At 41.9% G+C, this 16,264-nt stretch overlaps 1 protein-coding gene across 2 annotated transcripts in view; it reads right to left on the bottom strand.

The window, feature by feature from the left end:
* The window catches only part of GABRB3 (gamma-aminobutyric acid type A receptor subunit beta3), a 114,478-nt gene extending 98,692 nt beyond the window's left edge, over positions 1–15,786 (bottom strand). Inside the window, exons 1-3 of one of the 2 annotated variants that reach the window (XM_032185492.1) lie at positions 15,750–15,786; positions 15,262–15,353; positions 15,062–15,129 (exon numbers count right to left, since the gene is read on the bottom strand). In XM_032185492.1, the coding sequence (XP_032041383.1) occupies positions 15,062–15,129; positions 15,262–15,334 (141 nt within the window). In that variant the 5' untranslated portion in view covers positions 15,335–15,353; positions 15,750–15,786. Of the gene's footprint in view, positions 1–15,061; positions 15,130–15,261; positions 15,354–15,465; positions 15,561–15,749 lie in introns of those variants that run through there. The other variant, XM_032185484.1, reaches the window with a different exon arrangement.
* Positions 15,787–16,264: the final 478 nt, after the last annotated feature.

The raw sequence follows: 16,264 nt of genomic DNA, 5'->3' as shown, positions 1-16,264 counted from the left end.
TTTATTATGCCTACAGGTCATGATATACATTCTCAAAGAGATTCAGTGGCCAGGTCTCTACCATTGAATTAAACATGACCAGAATACCAAACATGTTCTCTGGCACCAAAGCCATCTGGCAAGAACAACTCGAGTCTGTACTATTAAGCTTTCTCACCCTCCAGAAAAGGGATGCTGGACACTACCTGTGTGCCAGAACCCATCTCTGGCTGGCCCTAGCTCCTGAGCAGCACCTGGGACATGCTCAGGAGGCCAAAGCCAAGTGAGAAAGCACTCCAACAACTTATTGGTAGAGCTGGTTTGAGTTTCAGTACTCAGGAACCTTTTCCAAAGCTGTTCAGTGTACCCACATAGAGTAGGCTGTTCACACAGGTGTCCACACAGGGGTGTTCCACGCCATGTTTGTGGAAGCTGATGGAGAAAGCTGGCAGTTGCGGTAGAACAGAAGAAACAGAGGCACACAGGTCCAAGAAATTCTGGTCCCAGGGATAATTTCTGCAGTCTGGCAGTAACAGTTAAGCTGTAAAGTCTTTAATAATTTCTTTGGGATGTACAGTAACTCTAAAGGACACTGAGCCTCTGGAGATTAGTGAATAATTAATAAAACAGTTTTTCTCCCTTTTTATCAGTGGCTACAGTTTGTTTATTCCCATAAAGGGAAACCAAGGGAAAAAATGGTGTTGGACCTGCTGGTAGATAGAAGACATTAAGCTAAACATTTTTATTTTTTTAAATTCAGTTTCAATATTTTTCACTGGGAGTTTTGCTTTAAAAGAATTAAGAAAATGATGCTTTGAAAATGTACTGATTGGGTCTTCACCAGATGGAGTTTCCAGTCTAAGCAGCTGAAGGGAAAAATGGGAAAAGTTGTCTTAAATCAGCTTCTTGTTCTTCTTCATTCTGAAGTGGCCAGACCGGGACAGCTCCTGGCATGAACTGCACCAGCATAAGGACCACATAAACATAACAGAATCATAGGGGTTGGAAGGGACCTTCAGAGATCATCAGGTCCGACTCCCCCTGACAAAGCAGGTTCCCTAGAGCAGGCTGCCCAGGTAGGCGTCCAGATGGGCCTTGAATATCTCCAGAAAAGGAGACTCCACAACCTCCCTGGGCAGCCTGTTCCAGTGCTCTGTCATCCTCACTGTGAAGTTCTTTCACATGTTGGCGCAGAACTTCCTGGGCTCCATTTTGTGGCCATTGCCTCTTGTCATGACCCTGCCCAGTCAACTCCACCTCCAATACACCACATAGCACAACAAATTTGTCCTCTGCTGGTCCTGACAAGTGTCTCTCCAAACACTACCTAGTGGGAAGTTAAAAAAAAAAAAAAAAAAAAAAAAAGTATTTTCAGGATTTAGACTTACAATTGCATATAATTCTTCTGCTTTTAACATGGTCACCAGTACTCAGAAAGCTATGGTCCTAGTTTTTTGAGGAACTTACACAAGATGGACTGCATGGCCACTTCAAAGCACCTAGTAATTCAATCTATGATACTTAGTATTAACCATTTCAGTCTTGATTTAAAGATTTGTGTATCTGTAACTTTGGAGCCATCACAGGAAGACACAATGGAATAAGTCTGCAGTCAGATATACCATTAGTGCTGGATTGCTTTGCTTCTGTCAATCTGTGTGACAACTGACAGATATGGGACACTACCGAAATTGTATGAAATAGCCAAATTTGACGCTGTGTTTTCCCTGGAAAGAAAAGGCAAATGTGTCGCTCAGAAGTCTAATGTGACATAATATGCCAAAATAGTCTACTCTGGAGTTTTTTTTCAGTCAATTGCTAAAATAAGTGTTCTGCAGGAATACTTAATACATGTTTTTTATCAGGTGGAGACTAGAGCTCCTTGTGAGTAACTACCTATTTACCAATGCTTTCTGTGGAAAACAAGAAATGTACTCTGTCTCTTCTGAGCAATGATAACCAAATTAAATCAAATTTTCACTGAACTACAGTCTCACAGCAATCCAAAAATTTAACAAGACCTGCCACACACACACCTGCCTTCCTTGTGTTCCCTAGGTTTGTTGGAGAAATACACACAACTGATAGAACGGCACAATGAACAGGCAGATGTAAACCAGAGATTTTTTTTCACAAAAGTTTTGTCACTCTATTCTTTCAATGTTATTTATCCCTTTTTATACTTATTTATGTGGCACACTCATCTGTTAATCAAGTAAAAATAACCAAAAACATAAAACACAGCAAAACTGCATCACTAAATATAAGCACTTTCTGTTTTCAAAGAACCAAACAGGCCTGTATTGAGAGCCACAACACACTAGTGTTGTGTAGTTAAAGAGACATAGAAAATGATCAGCAGCTGAGAGATGAGGCAAGAAAGCCCTCCTGTAGGAATGGGCATTTTGAAGAATATGAAAAAGCCTAAGTGGCACTGAGTTGGGTGTGCTGCAAGAACTGGTGAAAAAATGCCATACTTCTGACAAAAAGATGACTAGGCAGTAATAGACATGAAGATTCAGCAAGAGACAACAGGGAGAAAAAGATGGGAGCAGAAGAACAGGGAGAAGAAGGAGGAAATAAAGCAGAAGTCTCAGGAGAAGCTAGGACAAAATATGGTTTCTGCGATAGATGGCCACAATTTAATGACAGATTGACACTGACACTTTCATCTTTTGATTGCCTTCATCAACACTACATCTAGTCAATTTTTCATACCCATTACTTCTATGTATCTGAAGATTTATCGCTCATCTTTGAAAGACAGTATTTCATTTTGTGTCCTCTAGAAGCAATTAAATAAATCCATCTTCTAAATCTTCAGCATTGTTACTGCATTATTGCTGCGTTTTAATTGAATTCCTCACAAATGATCTTCCATTAAGTATTGATTCATTGTAACATTTGGTTTCAGGTTTGCTTTGATTTCATTATCATGAAGGTGGTCACAATAAGGTACTAGTGTGTAAAAAGGCGTATGGAAATCAGCAATGCCACAGAGAGCAGCGTGAAGATGATGCTCTGTAGATGTTGTAATCAAGCAGCATAGAGTATTGCAATAGATTTTATAACTAATTTATTGTCATGCCAAGCAGTAGCAAGCATGTGCTGTAGTCAAGCTCAGAAAGACTTTCTAATTACATGCCAGAAAATAGAAAGCTACATTCATACTTAGTTTAATTCGGCAGTGTTTCCAGGGAGAGGGAGGGATCTGTCTTTCCCAATTCAGGTTTCTTTTTTAGATTGTGCACCTTAGGAAAAGAACTAGAAAAATAATGATCACAAAAATTCAACCTCCTGCTTTAAAGCACAATAGACGTAGATAATCAAGAGTCAAGGGAGAGTAGAAGGAAAATTGCAAAAGATTCATACAAGGAGTCACATGAGGTTTGGTCACTTTCTTGAACTATTCAAAAAAATCGTTCAGGGACTTTTAGTGAAAAGTACTAATAAATGACTATGACTTCTGTCTTAAAGACTGCTGTTCAGTTAGCACCAGTAGTCAAATTAAAAGGAACCTGAGTTGAATAATTCTTTTTTTTTTTTTTCTCCACTCAAATCACTTTGCACATATAGAAACCTTTGTGCCAGCAGGTTACTTGACATTATACATTTGTCTCTGTGGGTAATTAGAGCAATATAAGGCAATATTATAAATGAGATCCTTTTAGATGTGACTAATGAAGGAAAGGGATAATATCACAACTGTTAGGGGTAGATGATCTCTTTAGGAAGGCTAAGCAAAAGGTATCTTCTTCAGGGACTGAAAAATATCTTTTTAAATGTAAAAATAAATAAATACTTCATTGATGGATAACAGGATTACTTTATGCAAACTTCTGGTTTCCCTCTCCAAATGACAGCATCAGCATGCAATTCAGAGGGCACCTCACACCACATAAATGGGTATGCCGGGAAAGACATACCATTTCAACCTTGATGCAGTACTTTACAGTCAGGTTAATAATATATGAGCATGCGACTAAAGTGAGTCTACTGGAAAGATAAGCTGATCAACTATCTTAAATGCATTTTCTAATTCACTGCCCATCCTTTTCTTCATTTTTTTTTCTGTCCACTTAAGAGGGAGGGTTTATAAAAAGAATTGGAGGCAGCTCATCAACATTTTTTAAATGGCTAATCTATTCCCAAACTAACTCAACTATTTTTCAGAAGAAAAAAAAAAAAAAAAAAAAAAAAAAAAAAAAGATGGAAGAAATGCCAAAGGAGACACCACTTTTTGATTAAAAGGAAATGAAACATCCCTCCTTAAAATTGATTTCTCTTAATCACCTCTCGTTCATCACACAAACATGCAGGTGCTGCTAACTACTTCTCTTCACATTTCATAGGTTTTTATTACTCAAGGACAAACTGCTTTCTCTGACACACAAAGCCCAGATGAAGCCCAGTCCATCTTCTGTAAGCCACTAACTTGCACCTGCATTCCTTCAGTTTGCATTAATGAAGACAGGTCAGTACCCTCCACAGAAACCCTCCATGGAAAGACCGTATCCACCCAAACCGAGGTGAACATCTCCCTCTGGTTTAAGCGCATGTTAAGTGCCCAGCACAGACAGTTCAGATCCCACCTCAAGCCCTTTCCTCTACACATTGCTAGCTACTGCTCATCTACCTGCTTTCTGCTGTGTGATGCAGATTAACGCAGAGCATTATGAAAAATCAGTGCAAATGGGTATGAAGACAAGCAAGACCAAAAGGCAGAACTGATCCCTGATAAACAAGTTTGCGACAACAGTTTTCTAATGCACAGGGAGTTATTTGTCCACATGCTACCTTTAGGAACACATTACCAGGGAGGAACAAAGAGCTCAGACAGCAAGACAGAGATGAGAGGACATGCAGGTGGCATTCACGCCAACTGCTTCCAGAAACCAAAGACAGGCATTTGGCCTAAGCCATGTTCCCCGTTCCCTGTACAAAGAATGCAAAGAAGCAAGCTCTCCACAACAAGTTGTCTTCTAATGCTGCCACTGACAGCCAGATAGGATGCATCCTCCTCTGGAATCACTTCTCTTCCACTACAAAGGATGACTTAGATAATTTTGCAGGGATGCAATGAACTGCATTTTTTGGATATATCTAACCTAGGGAAGCCAGCGAGGGAGTTCTCTGGTCTCAGGGACGAGAGGCATGGCATTGCACAGCCTGTTCCTGTGTGGATGAACTGACTGACTTCACAGAACAAGTAGCTGCACCCAGGCTGCCTGCTGGGAATGGACCTAGCCTGCACTGATCTCTGGAGAGGACCTAAGCACCATGTGAGGAAACACCAAGCCAAAACCGTGCTAATGTTTTAACAGATCATGAATGCATGTCGGACCTCAAGCAACGAGCTCGTGCATTGAAGTCTTGGCATTTTTTGAGACTAGCAAGAGTGGCAGCTCTTAAATCTAGCAGATTTGTAGCTCACAGTCTTCTTCCAGGAAAAAATTTTTAGTCATATCTATTCTGCAAGTCCAGAAAACATTCTGCTACACAAAATTACAGTTGGTTTGGGAGATGTTTTTGTTATTCAAACAGAAAGTCTGTTTTACCTGTTTGGGAAAAGCTTAGAAAGGCCATGTGTCATTATCTGAATAGCCTAAGAGGTCAGAAGCTACAGCTAACCACTTCTGCTGCAGAGAAACATATCCATATCATTGTGTTATGTTACCAAAAAAAAAAAGGGCTTAAGTTCATCTTCTGTATCTGTAATGAATAATAAGACTTACTGTATTACTCAGTCCTCCCATCTTGAGTTGGTGCATTTTAAAACTCCATATTTAAGTCTATTTTATTATCTCTTAATTTTAATTTTAAAATTTCATTGCATTTTTAAAGCTACAGTAGCATAGAAACCACCAAGAAACCCTGCTATCTGCTCACAGAATTATTTTTGGTTAAGCAGAAAAATGTTTCCACTGGTTTACATCTTAGTATTCTAATTAGATTTGATTTCTCACTCTTCCAGACTTACCTCCCCATTAAAAATGGGAGAAGGACTCAGATCCTGAAAAGGCTCTGCAACAGCCCAGTCCTAAGGAGTGGAGGGCCATGCCCAACAGAGCTCACATAGCGCACGAACTGCATTACACCCACAGCATTTGATGTTGCACCTAAGCAATGAGATCCCTGCTCAGCCCATGATGAATAAAAAAGCATCTAGATGGAAGATGTTAAAACATCTTTGTGATCAGCAAACATCCACGTTTGACTCAAGAATATGCTCTTCAAGTATCAGCAGGGTTAACAGACCAGCACAGAACGATAGCAGGGCTATCCTACACCTCAATTAAAAGCTCACAGGATGAGTTACTTTTAATCGCATGGATTTGAGCTTGCTTTTAAAGGTTATCATCCGTGTCCTACACGTATTTTAATTCAGGATGTGCACGGAGTCTACATGAAATACCCTCAGTAGTTTAAACTAGGCACAGAATTTTATGTGGCTCTTAACCTGCTGGGCAGTATTATTTGCTGCTGCTGAAGATCAGCTATGTACCACTTCAGTACACCCTCCACTTACCTTCAAAAAGACTGGATAAGGAAGAACAACAGGCTGAATTCCTCTCAACAGTAACTAAATGCTGAGCATCTATCCTAGGACAATCAAATCTGGTTGTCTCCCCCACCACCTCCCTGCTAGTACTTCCAGACAGGCACCATCTTACGCCCCCCTCTGTTAGGGGCAGCTCCAACGGGACGCTGTACAACCCATGTAGAGATGTGAAAAACAAGTCCTGCAACCTAGCTCCCCCTGACACAACTACCTGTTACTGAGCTCTGTGCTGGCTTCACTTAACAGCTTCCAGAAACTGTACTAGCTGCACCACAAGCACCCCGGCATCTCTGCAGAGCGCTGTGCTGTGCCGTGGAGACATACCCATGAACTAATGAAAATTCAACATTCATATTAGTATAAAGAAAAAAGTCATTAACTGCTACTGAGCTGCCAATTACCCAGTGTAACTGCAGACCTCCCAGCACAGCTGTTCTACCTTCCCTCTCTGCTGCATGCAATATTAGATTCATATTGCAGGTTACATTAACGCAGCAACCTGTAACTGGTTTCTAACTGCTAAGAGAACAAATTATTTTGCCAAAATTATTGGTTCAAATCTGTAATAGTGAATAATGAATTAGACATGCCTAGACTTAGGAATTTTTTCATTGCAATCTCAATAGTTATAAGGAACTGTGAAATTCAATTACAAATACTAAATGAACTCTCCTTTTGAAATGATTTCTCTTCCAGCTATTTTTTTTTTAAATGAGTGTGTCATAGGGGAGAAAAACGAAAGTTTGTCCTGGACAAGCTAAAACCCCTAATGGAAACTTAATATTACCCAACCTCTTCCACAGAAAGTTTTTATTCTCTTTCAATGTTAATGGATTGCACTTGATATTACATCAGTTAGAAATGTTTATATAATCAAACCCATATTAAAATGAAAGTTGTGATGAAAAGTGTATTACTAAAGGATCCTAATTCTCTGGTTATGCTTAAAGAATTGCTCTCTCTGACTCAGGAAATCTCAAATCACGAATTAGAGGAGGTCAAAAGCATGCACTAGAGAAGTATTAACACACATTTATTCTTCCCTGAGTGTCCCTTACCAGTCAGCAACACAGTCAGGATACTTGGCCAGATGGACCTTTAGTCAGATGCGCCATGGGATGTTCTTATGTTTGCTGTTGTCTTCTGCCAAGCATGAGATTGTCTGCAATGCCTTTATGAAACTGCTAAGCTTTCTGTATGACTACACTCAATATGAATAAGGATTCAGTGCATGAATAAAGATCTTCATATAAATATCACGCTTTTCTTTCTCTACCTCTTTCTGTCTTCAAAGGAATGGAAGAAATGCTAGACATAATGGGTATAAATCCGTAAAGCTTCTTTGAATTTTCAACTCCCATAACCTAATTGAATGACTTCTTCATCACTTGGCCATTCAGTAAGGCTGTCAACAGAATTAAAAAAATCACTTATGGTTATATGCATGGAAGTCATAATCTCATACTCTTTTTTTTTTTTTTTTTGCCTTTACAACATATTTTAAAGAATATACATTCAACACCTGTTACAATCAGTGCCAAGATACTGAGAACATGATGAAGCTATGCATACATTGGTAACTAATGACACCTCAGATGGCCTGCCACACCCCTACAACAGTTGCATATTATTACAAATGGCTTCTGGAAGACTCCTGGTATTCTAAAGCACCAGCATAAGACTGACAAGGGCATCTGAAAACGCATGAAGACAAGCTTGTGTGTGCAACTCAGAGGCACCTACCCTGTCAGAAATACTTAAATTGGAGCACAGATTCACAGAAATACAGTGCTGGAAGAGATCTCAAAGCCTAACTCTTCTAGAAGCAAGAGCAACACCATCAAAGAGGTATTTTTCTGGTCTCTTCCTAAAAATCTGCAACAAAGATGGTACAACAAAGCAGCTGGCTGAAAAATAATCTGAAATGAATTAATTTCTTCAAGTGTTACTCCTATTGGTTCTAAATTGGAATTGATCATCACCCTCTCACCATCAGCTTCCTACATACTAGGAAATGTATGTCCTTTCTCCATTCTATTTTTCAGTGCCAAACAAACCCATTTACTTCAACATTGCCACATACACACTGCTTTCTAATTACTTTAATTAGACACATTTGTTTCCCTCTCTTGTATCTCCTGTTCATTAACATCTCCCTGAAAAACAGTGCAGAAACACTGGACACAGCGTTCCTGCTCAGCCTTCACCAATAGCAGACAGAGAAACTCATGTCTTGTGAGTAACACTCCTATTCATGTACCTGAAAACAAGATGCGTCTGTTTTCAGACTTGGATTAACTTTTTCCACTTACTTTAGACTCTAGTTCAGCAAAGCCTCCACATCCTCTTTTTTTTTTTTGCCTTGCTGCCTATCCAATCTTTTTTTAATAACTGATTCTTCCTTTCTTACAAAACATAGCACTTTGTGCTTGCCACTAATAATACATTCTTTATATAGAACCATTCCTCTTATTTGTAAAGATCGTTGTGAATTCATTTTTTGTCCCCTGAAATGTTTGCAAGTATTCCAGGTTGATATCATTGCAGATCATATCTATCATGCAAGTCAGGATGATTCAACATTAGCAACTGGATTTAGCCTTTAAAAAGCCCTTGTCACCCTCCAGCAACATTAACTATCCCCTGGTTTCTCCAAAACCAGGTATTTCTTCTCCTTCACAGTCAGAACCCTACATACCACAGCAGCCACTTTCCCAGAAGCTTATCACCAATTTCCTTGGCCAAACAGGAGTCATACTTCTATCACACCATCCACAAGCACTTCCCCCTCTGTCAGCAAGAGCTAGGGAACATCCAGGAGTGAACAGATACAGAGAAGCACGCTGGGCAAGTCCATGGACACTCTGTGAGAGAAGAAAAATGCATGCAACCAAGAGAGAGGATTAGAAGGAAGGATGTTCTTCTTGCCAGTTGGCAACTAGAGGACAGGTAACCTGCTGAGATAGGCTGTTCTCCTCAAGCAGTACCCGTTGCTGCTGCCTCCTAGCTGTCTTGCTGGCTCATCACCAGCACAGTGACACCAGTCTGCAAGGTTATGCTGGCCTCAAGATATGCTTTCCTGCTTGGGCAGGGTTTCTTTTTGGTTGTTCTTTTTTTTCTTTGTTTCCACCTTGTATGATCTATCCAATACATATATATAGATCATATAAATAATTTTTTTCATGTATATCATATCTACTCACTATGGTCTGCTAGTCTCCCTATGGAAATTAAATTATAAAATAACATTTTAAAACATATAAAATTATATATTCTATTTTAAAATCTTGTGCTTTACTATAAGCATTGCACACATGAATCTTCTAGCTAGAAAACTTGTTTGTAATAGCCACGATTACACTCTATTATTACAACTCAATTTCTCCATCTGAATCTTCAAAGCAAAATACGCCACAAATCAGTCATAATTTCCTGCATGAGGTAACTTTGATATTCTGCTTGCAAAGTATTCAGAAGGTAGATGTATATGGCAGGAAATACAGGTTATGTTTATGATAGAAAACGGAGGTTACGTTTCACCGTGCCTAGCACTGTGGCTGCCCGAAGACTTGGTGTCTGCCTCCACCTCCTGATTCTTGAAGGAACCTGGATGATGAGCTTGGGATGTGCAGCCTAAGGGCTGGAATTCCCTAATAAGGAAATAATTCACTTACCTAAATGTGGCTGTCTGGTGCTGTTTTGGATGCTCTGGATTGTGTAAAAACATTTGCATAGGGCTGGAAGGTACAGCACAAGACCTATAGGAGTCTTGTACCCTTCTGGACAGGTAGTCAGAGTCCGAAATGGATACCTTGGGGAATTTCAAAGATTTAGGAAGTACTATTTAAGTGTCCTCTTTATTTTAAGCTAAATAGATCTCCATTGGCTGTATTGACAAGATAAGACAATTGTTTAAACTTCAGCAGCTGGTATGACATCCAACACAGCTGCACAGAGCATGCAGACGTGACACAGAACTTATGAATTGGAAATTGGAGGGCAAGTATGATGCATGAGAGGCAGAATGACAATAGACACCTTTGCCTAAGCAGACAAATTCTGTCCTACATCTCCATTAACTACAGTCCCAGAGCGTACCAATTCAGCTCACATTTAGAAAACTAATTGTATACAGTTGTTCAGTTTACATGAACTGAGTCACACCCTATTTTTCAGGCATCTAAAGAAAGACTAGACAAGTCTCAGCAATGGAAGCATGAAGGTTCAGTGTCTCCAGTACTTCAGGTGAAGTATGAATTAATTCACCTAGAAATAATTCTTTATGCATTGCTATCTAAGGAACATAGGCAGTATTTGTCCTAAGTAAGAACGTCAGTTGACCTTAAAGCAGCAAGTAAAACACAGTTTGTCAGAAAAATGTCAAAATTGCTTAGAAAATAGCAGGCACCCTATGGAGTCCATATGTGTACTTGAAGTTTTATATTGGAACATATGTAAAAATAAAAAATTACAGCGCTAGCATAGAACAGATTACATCTTTTTCAGAAACAACAACTCATAAGCTTTATGATCTGACTTTATGTCAAACTAATTTTCTTAGTACAGTATTCTCAAAAACAGCAGGAGGACGATATAGCCAATGATGCCTCCTGGGTTTTCCTGGTTTAATTTTATTGAAATTAGAGCTTTTGAAAAACCCTTGATCAACAGCTCTGAAGTCCCCTGTATGCACAAAGAGAATGCAGAGAGCAGTTTAGTGAGTAGTAGCACAAGATTCCTTGCTTTCAGGAGATCACACTATTTTCTGCAAAACATTATCTCTAAGGAGAAAGGTTTATTTTTGTACTGATCCCCTCATTTTCTCTATCCACTTTATAGCTTTATCTCCCATAAGCTATAAACCACATCCTAAAATGGTGGGGAAATGAAAGCACAGCACCTTAGTCTTCCAGCTACAATGATGAGTTTAAAGAGGGGGTTTTTGGGATAATCAATGTATTGATTATTTAACTTCTTAGGGATAAAACGCTATGGAAGTATTTGGCTGTTTGGAAATTATATGTCTGGAACTAACACATTTGATTCGCAGACCAAATGTTGAACAACGATGAAAAAAACAGACTATAAAAAATCAGTAATTGTGGATGTAGTCTTATCAGAAACAGGTTGACAGACTAGTAAAAAGCATAAAAACTCTCTTTCAATTTGCCAAAAAAACAAAGAAAACATTCCTCCAAAACAGAGAAAGTACAGAACACAATCAACCAAAATCATGTAAAATTATGTATCATAAAGCTAAACTCTTGTAATAAGACAACTGTAATCTTCAGTACTCTTATTTGGTAAAAAGCATTTATAGTATTTTCTCAGTATTATTCTGGTATTATCGATTAGTATTTTGTTTAGAGATATACATTAACGTACAATTTACATGCACTTACAGTAGTTTTAAATGCAATTATTGTAGGTATGCACAAAAACAAGTAGATGGTTAAGTACCCAATTTCAGGTAAATTTTGTGAAATAGGCAAATAATCATGTGAAAGCATGCATAACTATAATAGGGAAATAAAGCACTTATGGATATATATATGTATATTTACACATATTTATACTTGCAGGTCATTAACAGACTGCAGCCCTTCCTAGAAAAATGCGCTTCGTACATTCAACTTGATTAATCTATTGTTGATACCACATATGTAAAAGTATAAGCATGAAAGCATATTATTTTTACTTCATAAATATTTTGTATTTTCAGTATGATGTAAATAGTATGGTCAAGTAACAATAAAGCTCCTCGATGTTTTCAAGATGTTATGAAATCAAATAGAAACTGCTGATTTAAAACTTTGCAGTAAAACAATCTGATACTTGCATCAGTTCTCTTGATCCAGATTAGCGTTACAGCACCATAAGTAAAGAAAAATGTTAACTTTTCCATGTAACCTAAGTATGATGTATATTACTATTCAATTCATCTCTTCTAAAGGATAGCTGGAGGTAACCTGGACTTATGGAGAGTAAAGGACTTCCAGTAATTTTCAACAGGAAGACCAAAAATACACAAATAATTTTTTAAACCATTGGAAAGTGAAGTGAATACCTAGTAACTGAAGATTCATTGAGAATAAGGCTACAGTTTGATTAAAAATAGAAGAGTATGACACAAGCTGTAATTCTTATTACAAAGAATTGTCATCATATCACTGAAAGCTACATTACAGGCTGCCTAGAAGGCAGTACAATAAAACTTGCTGTAATAACTTTTTATTTATATTCATAAAATTGAAGAATGTTAATTCCCTGGTTATTTTATTTTTAATATAGAGATGAATTTTAACAAGCTAATTTATAAAAGGTTACATCAATGTCTAGATTTAAATCAAAGGAATTAATGTCCATGCTACCACAGTTCAGAGAGATTCTTGTAAGACATTTCAATAGTTAATGAGGCTAAAGGTCGAAGCTAAAAATATCTGCTTGGCACTAAGTAGAAGAACATGTCAAAGATTAAAAGTTTCATTGGTAACTTGCGTGAAGTACACCAGACACACCTCAGGTCTTCAAACTAGCAGTGACTTTTTTTCCCCTCCAAAGTACTATCTTAAAATGTAAGCTTTAGCAATTCTTAAAAGCTCCTTCTTTTCTTCCTTATTCACTGCTTCTTGATATTTACACAAGAATCTTTGCAGATGAGTATGAAATTACCTGAATAACTGAAATTAATCAATTCAGACAGTGCTTGAGTACAGCACTGTCTGAGTTTAGTCAAAGAAGACTTCTTTCCAAGACATAAGCGACAAGACCAACTGCAAGTCCAGCTGTAGTTCACCAACCAGATGCCGTTTCTGCTCATTTTTTCCTGAAGTAAATACGTACAGTTTTTGTACCAACAATACTTCAGTACTTCCTTTCAGAAACAGTTCTTTGTTTCTGTTGGAAGATCAGGATTACTCTTTTTTACACTTTGCCTTGCCCCATTAGAGGACATAGAAGGAAACTCTTCATTTCTTTAATTCTCTGCCAAGTCATGGGAAACAGCGAGCACTAACTTGTACCCCTGCTAGAAACTAAAGCAAGTACTGGGCTGGCTCACCTGTCCTCTCGAGGAGCTCCTGTCTCATTTAAGATCTAAATGCTCAGTCTAGCAGCATAACAAGCAGCATATGTAATTTTTCCTCATATCCCTGCTACAGTGGGTTGGACAAATTATTTAAATGTAACAGGCTTTCCCATAGCTGAAAAAAAAAAAAATCACTGCATATCCTGTCGTTTTCTTTCACATCTTGGTCTGTTTTTCATATTTACTGCCAATGCGGCACTTCACACATAGAGAATGTTGTATATAAATTCAATTTGTAATTCACTGCTTTGCTAAGAATGAAGCATAGCCAAAGGTGGGAAGGTTGCAGTGGGAACAGTGAAGTCAGACTTTTGAATTACTCTTCAAGGACTCAGCTTTCATTTTATTGCGAAGCAATGCTACAGGTACAGGAGAGCCTGTGGAATATAAGAGATGTCCCTGCTGCTGCCTGAATTTGCAGGAAGCCTAAAACAAACTCTTACAAACGAGAGCTACCTCAATTGCCCCTCCTAAATGAGTATACAGGAGGATGTTGGTGGCGCTTTAACCGTAAACAGGCTGTATGTCTACATAAAACATCTGTAAAAGATCAGAAACACAGCAAAAAGTTTCTATCTCAGCATTTTGGGTAAAGCAGGGGAAGGATGGGGCAGAATTAAGTAAAACACACAGATCACCTACAAAACCAGGCTCTGTCAGCTTGTAACACTGCAACAATGCGTTGAAGGGGGGGTACAGCTGGTGTTAGCATCATTAATTACTGAAAAATAGCTCGGCTTTTTAATGTACAGGATTATTTGTAATGACATAGACGTAGCTACAGAAACACAGCGTAGCCCGCTCGTTTTACTAAAAAAAAAAAAACCACGCTAGGTTTGCTAAAGGAAGGCTAGGAGGAAGAACCCGAGACCGAGGAGGAACGGGGAATTTGCTCAGAAACGCTCGGAAACTCCACCTGGGATTCAGGATCAGGACAAGAAATGGCAAACCCACCTGCCGACGCCTGCCCACCCAGCCGCGCTGCCTCGGGGGCCGGGCTGCAGCAAGGCACTGAACGCACGCCGGTCCCTTGGTCAACCCGACAGCCCCCGAAAAACCACTCGGAGGAGCAAAAAGCGAGATGCCTCCCAAGTGCAGCCCCGTCCTGGTGCTCTCAGCATCGCTCCCCGGTGCTCGGGTGAGAGCTTGGCCGCCGCCGAGACCCTTTTTTTTTTTTTTTTTTTTCCGCTTTTCGCCCTCCCCGAGAAGCCCGGACTGTACGGGCGGCCGCTGCCAGCCCCAGCCCCGCTCTGCTCGCACCGAGAGGGGAAGGAGCGAAATCCGAAAAAGCGAGTCCTACAGGGATGGAAAGTTTGGAGACCGCGAGGGGCTGCACTCAGCACCCGGCCGGGCTCGACCTGCCCGGGCAGAGCGGCGGTGAACGGGGGGGGAGAAGGGGAGGGGGGAGGACGGGCACCCCCTCACGCACTCACCATGTTGACCTCGGAAACCATGTCGATGCTGGCGATGTCGATGTTCATCCCGACGCAGACGGGCGGACCTGCGGGCAGAGCACACTCGGTCAGCCGGGGAGCCGAGCTGAGCCGAGCCGAGCCGAGCCGAGCCGGGCCGGGCCGGGCAGCCCCGGGACAAAACGGGGGGGATGAGGGAAGCGGCGGCCGGTGCCACTCACCTCCGAAATCCGGGCGGAGGCGGATGTCGTAGCCCTTCAGCAGTTTATCCACAGTTTCTTTCACGAAGGACATGTTGCCGGGATCGTTCACACTGTGGGGGCGAGAGAGACGGGGGAGGCAGGGGCCGGGGTTGGGGAGCGGGGCGGGGGGCAGAGCCCATCCATCAGAGCGGTCCCCCGCCGCCGGGGCACGCTGCCTCCTACCTCTGGGCGCAGCAGACCACGGCCACCAGGACGGGAGCGGAGAAGATCCCGAAGATCCTGCCTCCCCCAAAGCCCCACATCCCTCCTCCCCGGGCTCCCTCCGCGCAGCAGCAGCAGCAGCAGCAGCCGCCGCCGCCACCGCCGCGATCCGGCTGCCCCGGCTGCCGCTGAGGAAGAGGCGGAGGCGACAGTCCCCCGTTCTCCCCCCCACCCCACCCCGCCCTCCCACCCCAAAAAAAAGCCCCCACCCCCGCCCCGACACCGCAGCAGCCGCCCGCGCCCACCCCGCGGCCGCCGAGCCCCGGAGGAAGCCGCCCTCCGCCGGTGCCCTCCCGCCTGCCGGGAGAGGAGAGGAGGGGAGGGCGCCGCGGGGAGCGGGGGCTCGCCGGGGACGGCGGGGACAGCTCCCCAGGCACCCCTCGAGCACCGGGGCTGGCAGCCGGGGCAACCCGCGGCGCCCCCTGAGAGCCCCCCCTCACATCATGGCCACCCCCCGCCCCATCATGGCCACCCCCCCTCACATCACGGCCACCCCACTGCCCTGTCATCGCCACCCCGTGAGGCCGGGGGCGAGGGGGCAGCCGCCCTCCGCCGCCTCTCAGGTGGCCGCAGCCCCTCAGGAGCAAACGCTCCGGGCCTCCAAGGGGGTGCCAGGGGCACGGGGGTGTCCCCCGACATGGCAGGGGGACGTGTGGGGGTACCCGGCCTGTCAGGTGGCTGTCGCCGTGTGTCTACTGAGAGCCGAACCCGCCGGCTCCCAGTCTTCGTTAATTACCCCGGGGTAATGAAGGGAGACGGC

This window comes from Aythya fuligula, chromosome 1 (genome assembly GCF_009819795.1).
Source record: "Aythya fuligula isolate bAytFul2 chromosome 1, bAytFul2.pri, whole genome shotgun sequence".
Taxonomy (NCBI): domain Eukaryota; kingdom Metazoa; phylum Chordata; class Aves; order Anseriformes; family Anatidae; genus Aythya; species Aythya fuligula.
The sequence above is the reverse complement of the archived record's forward strand: the minus strand, read 5'-3'. Positions and strand labels throughout refer to the sequence as shown.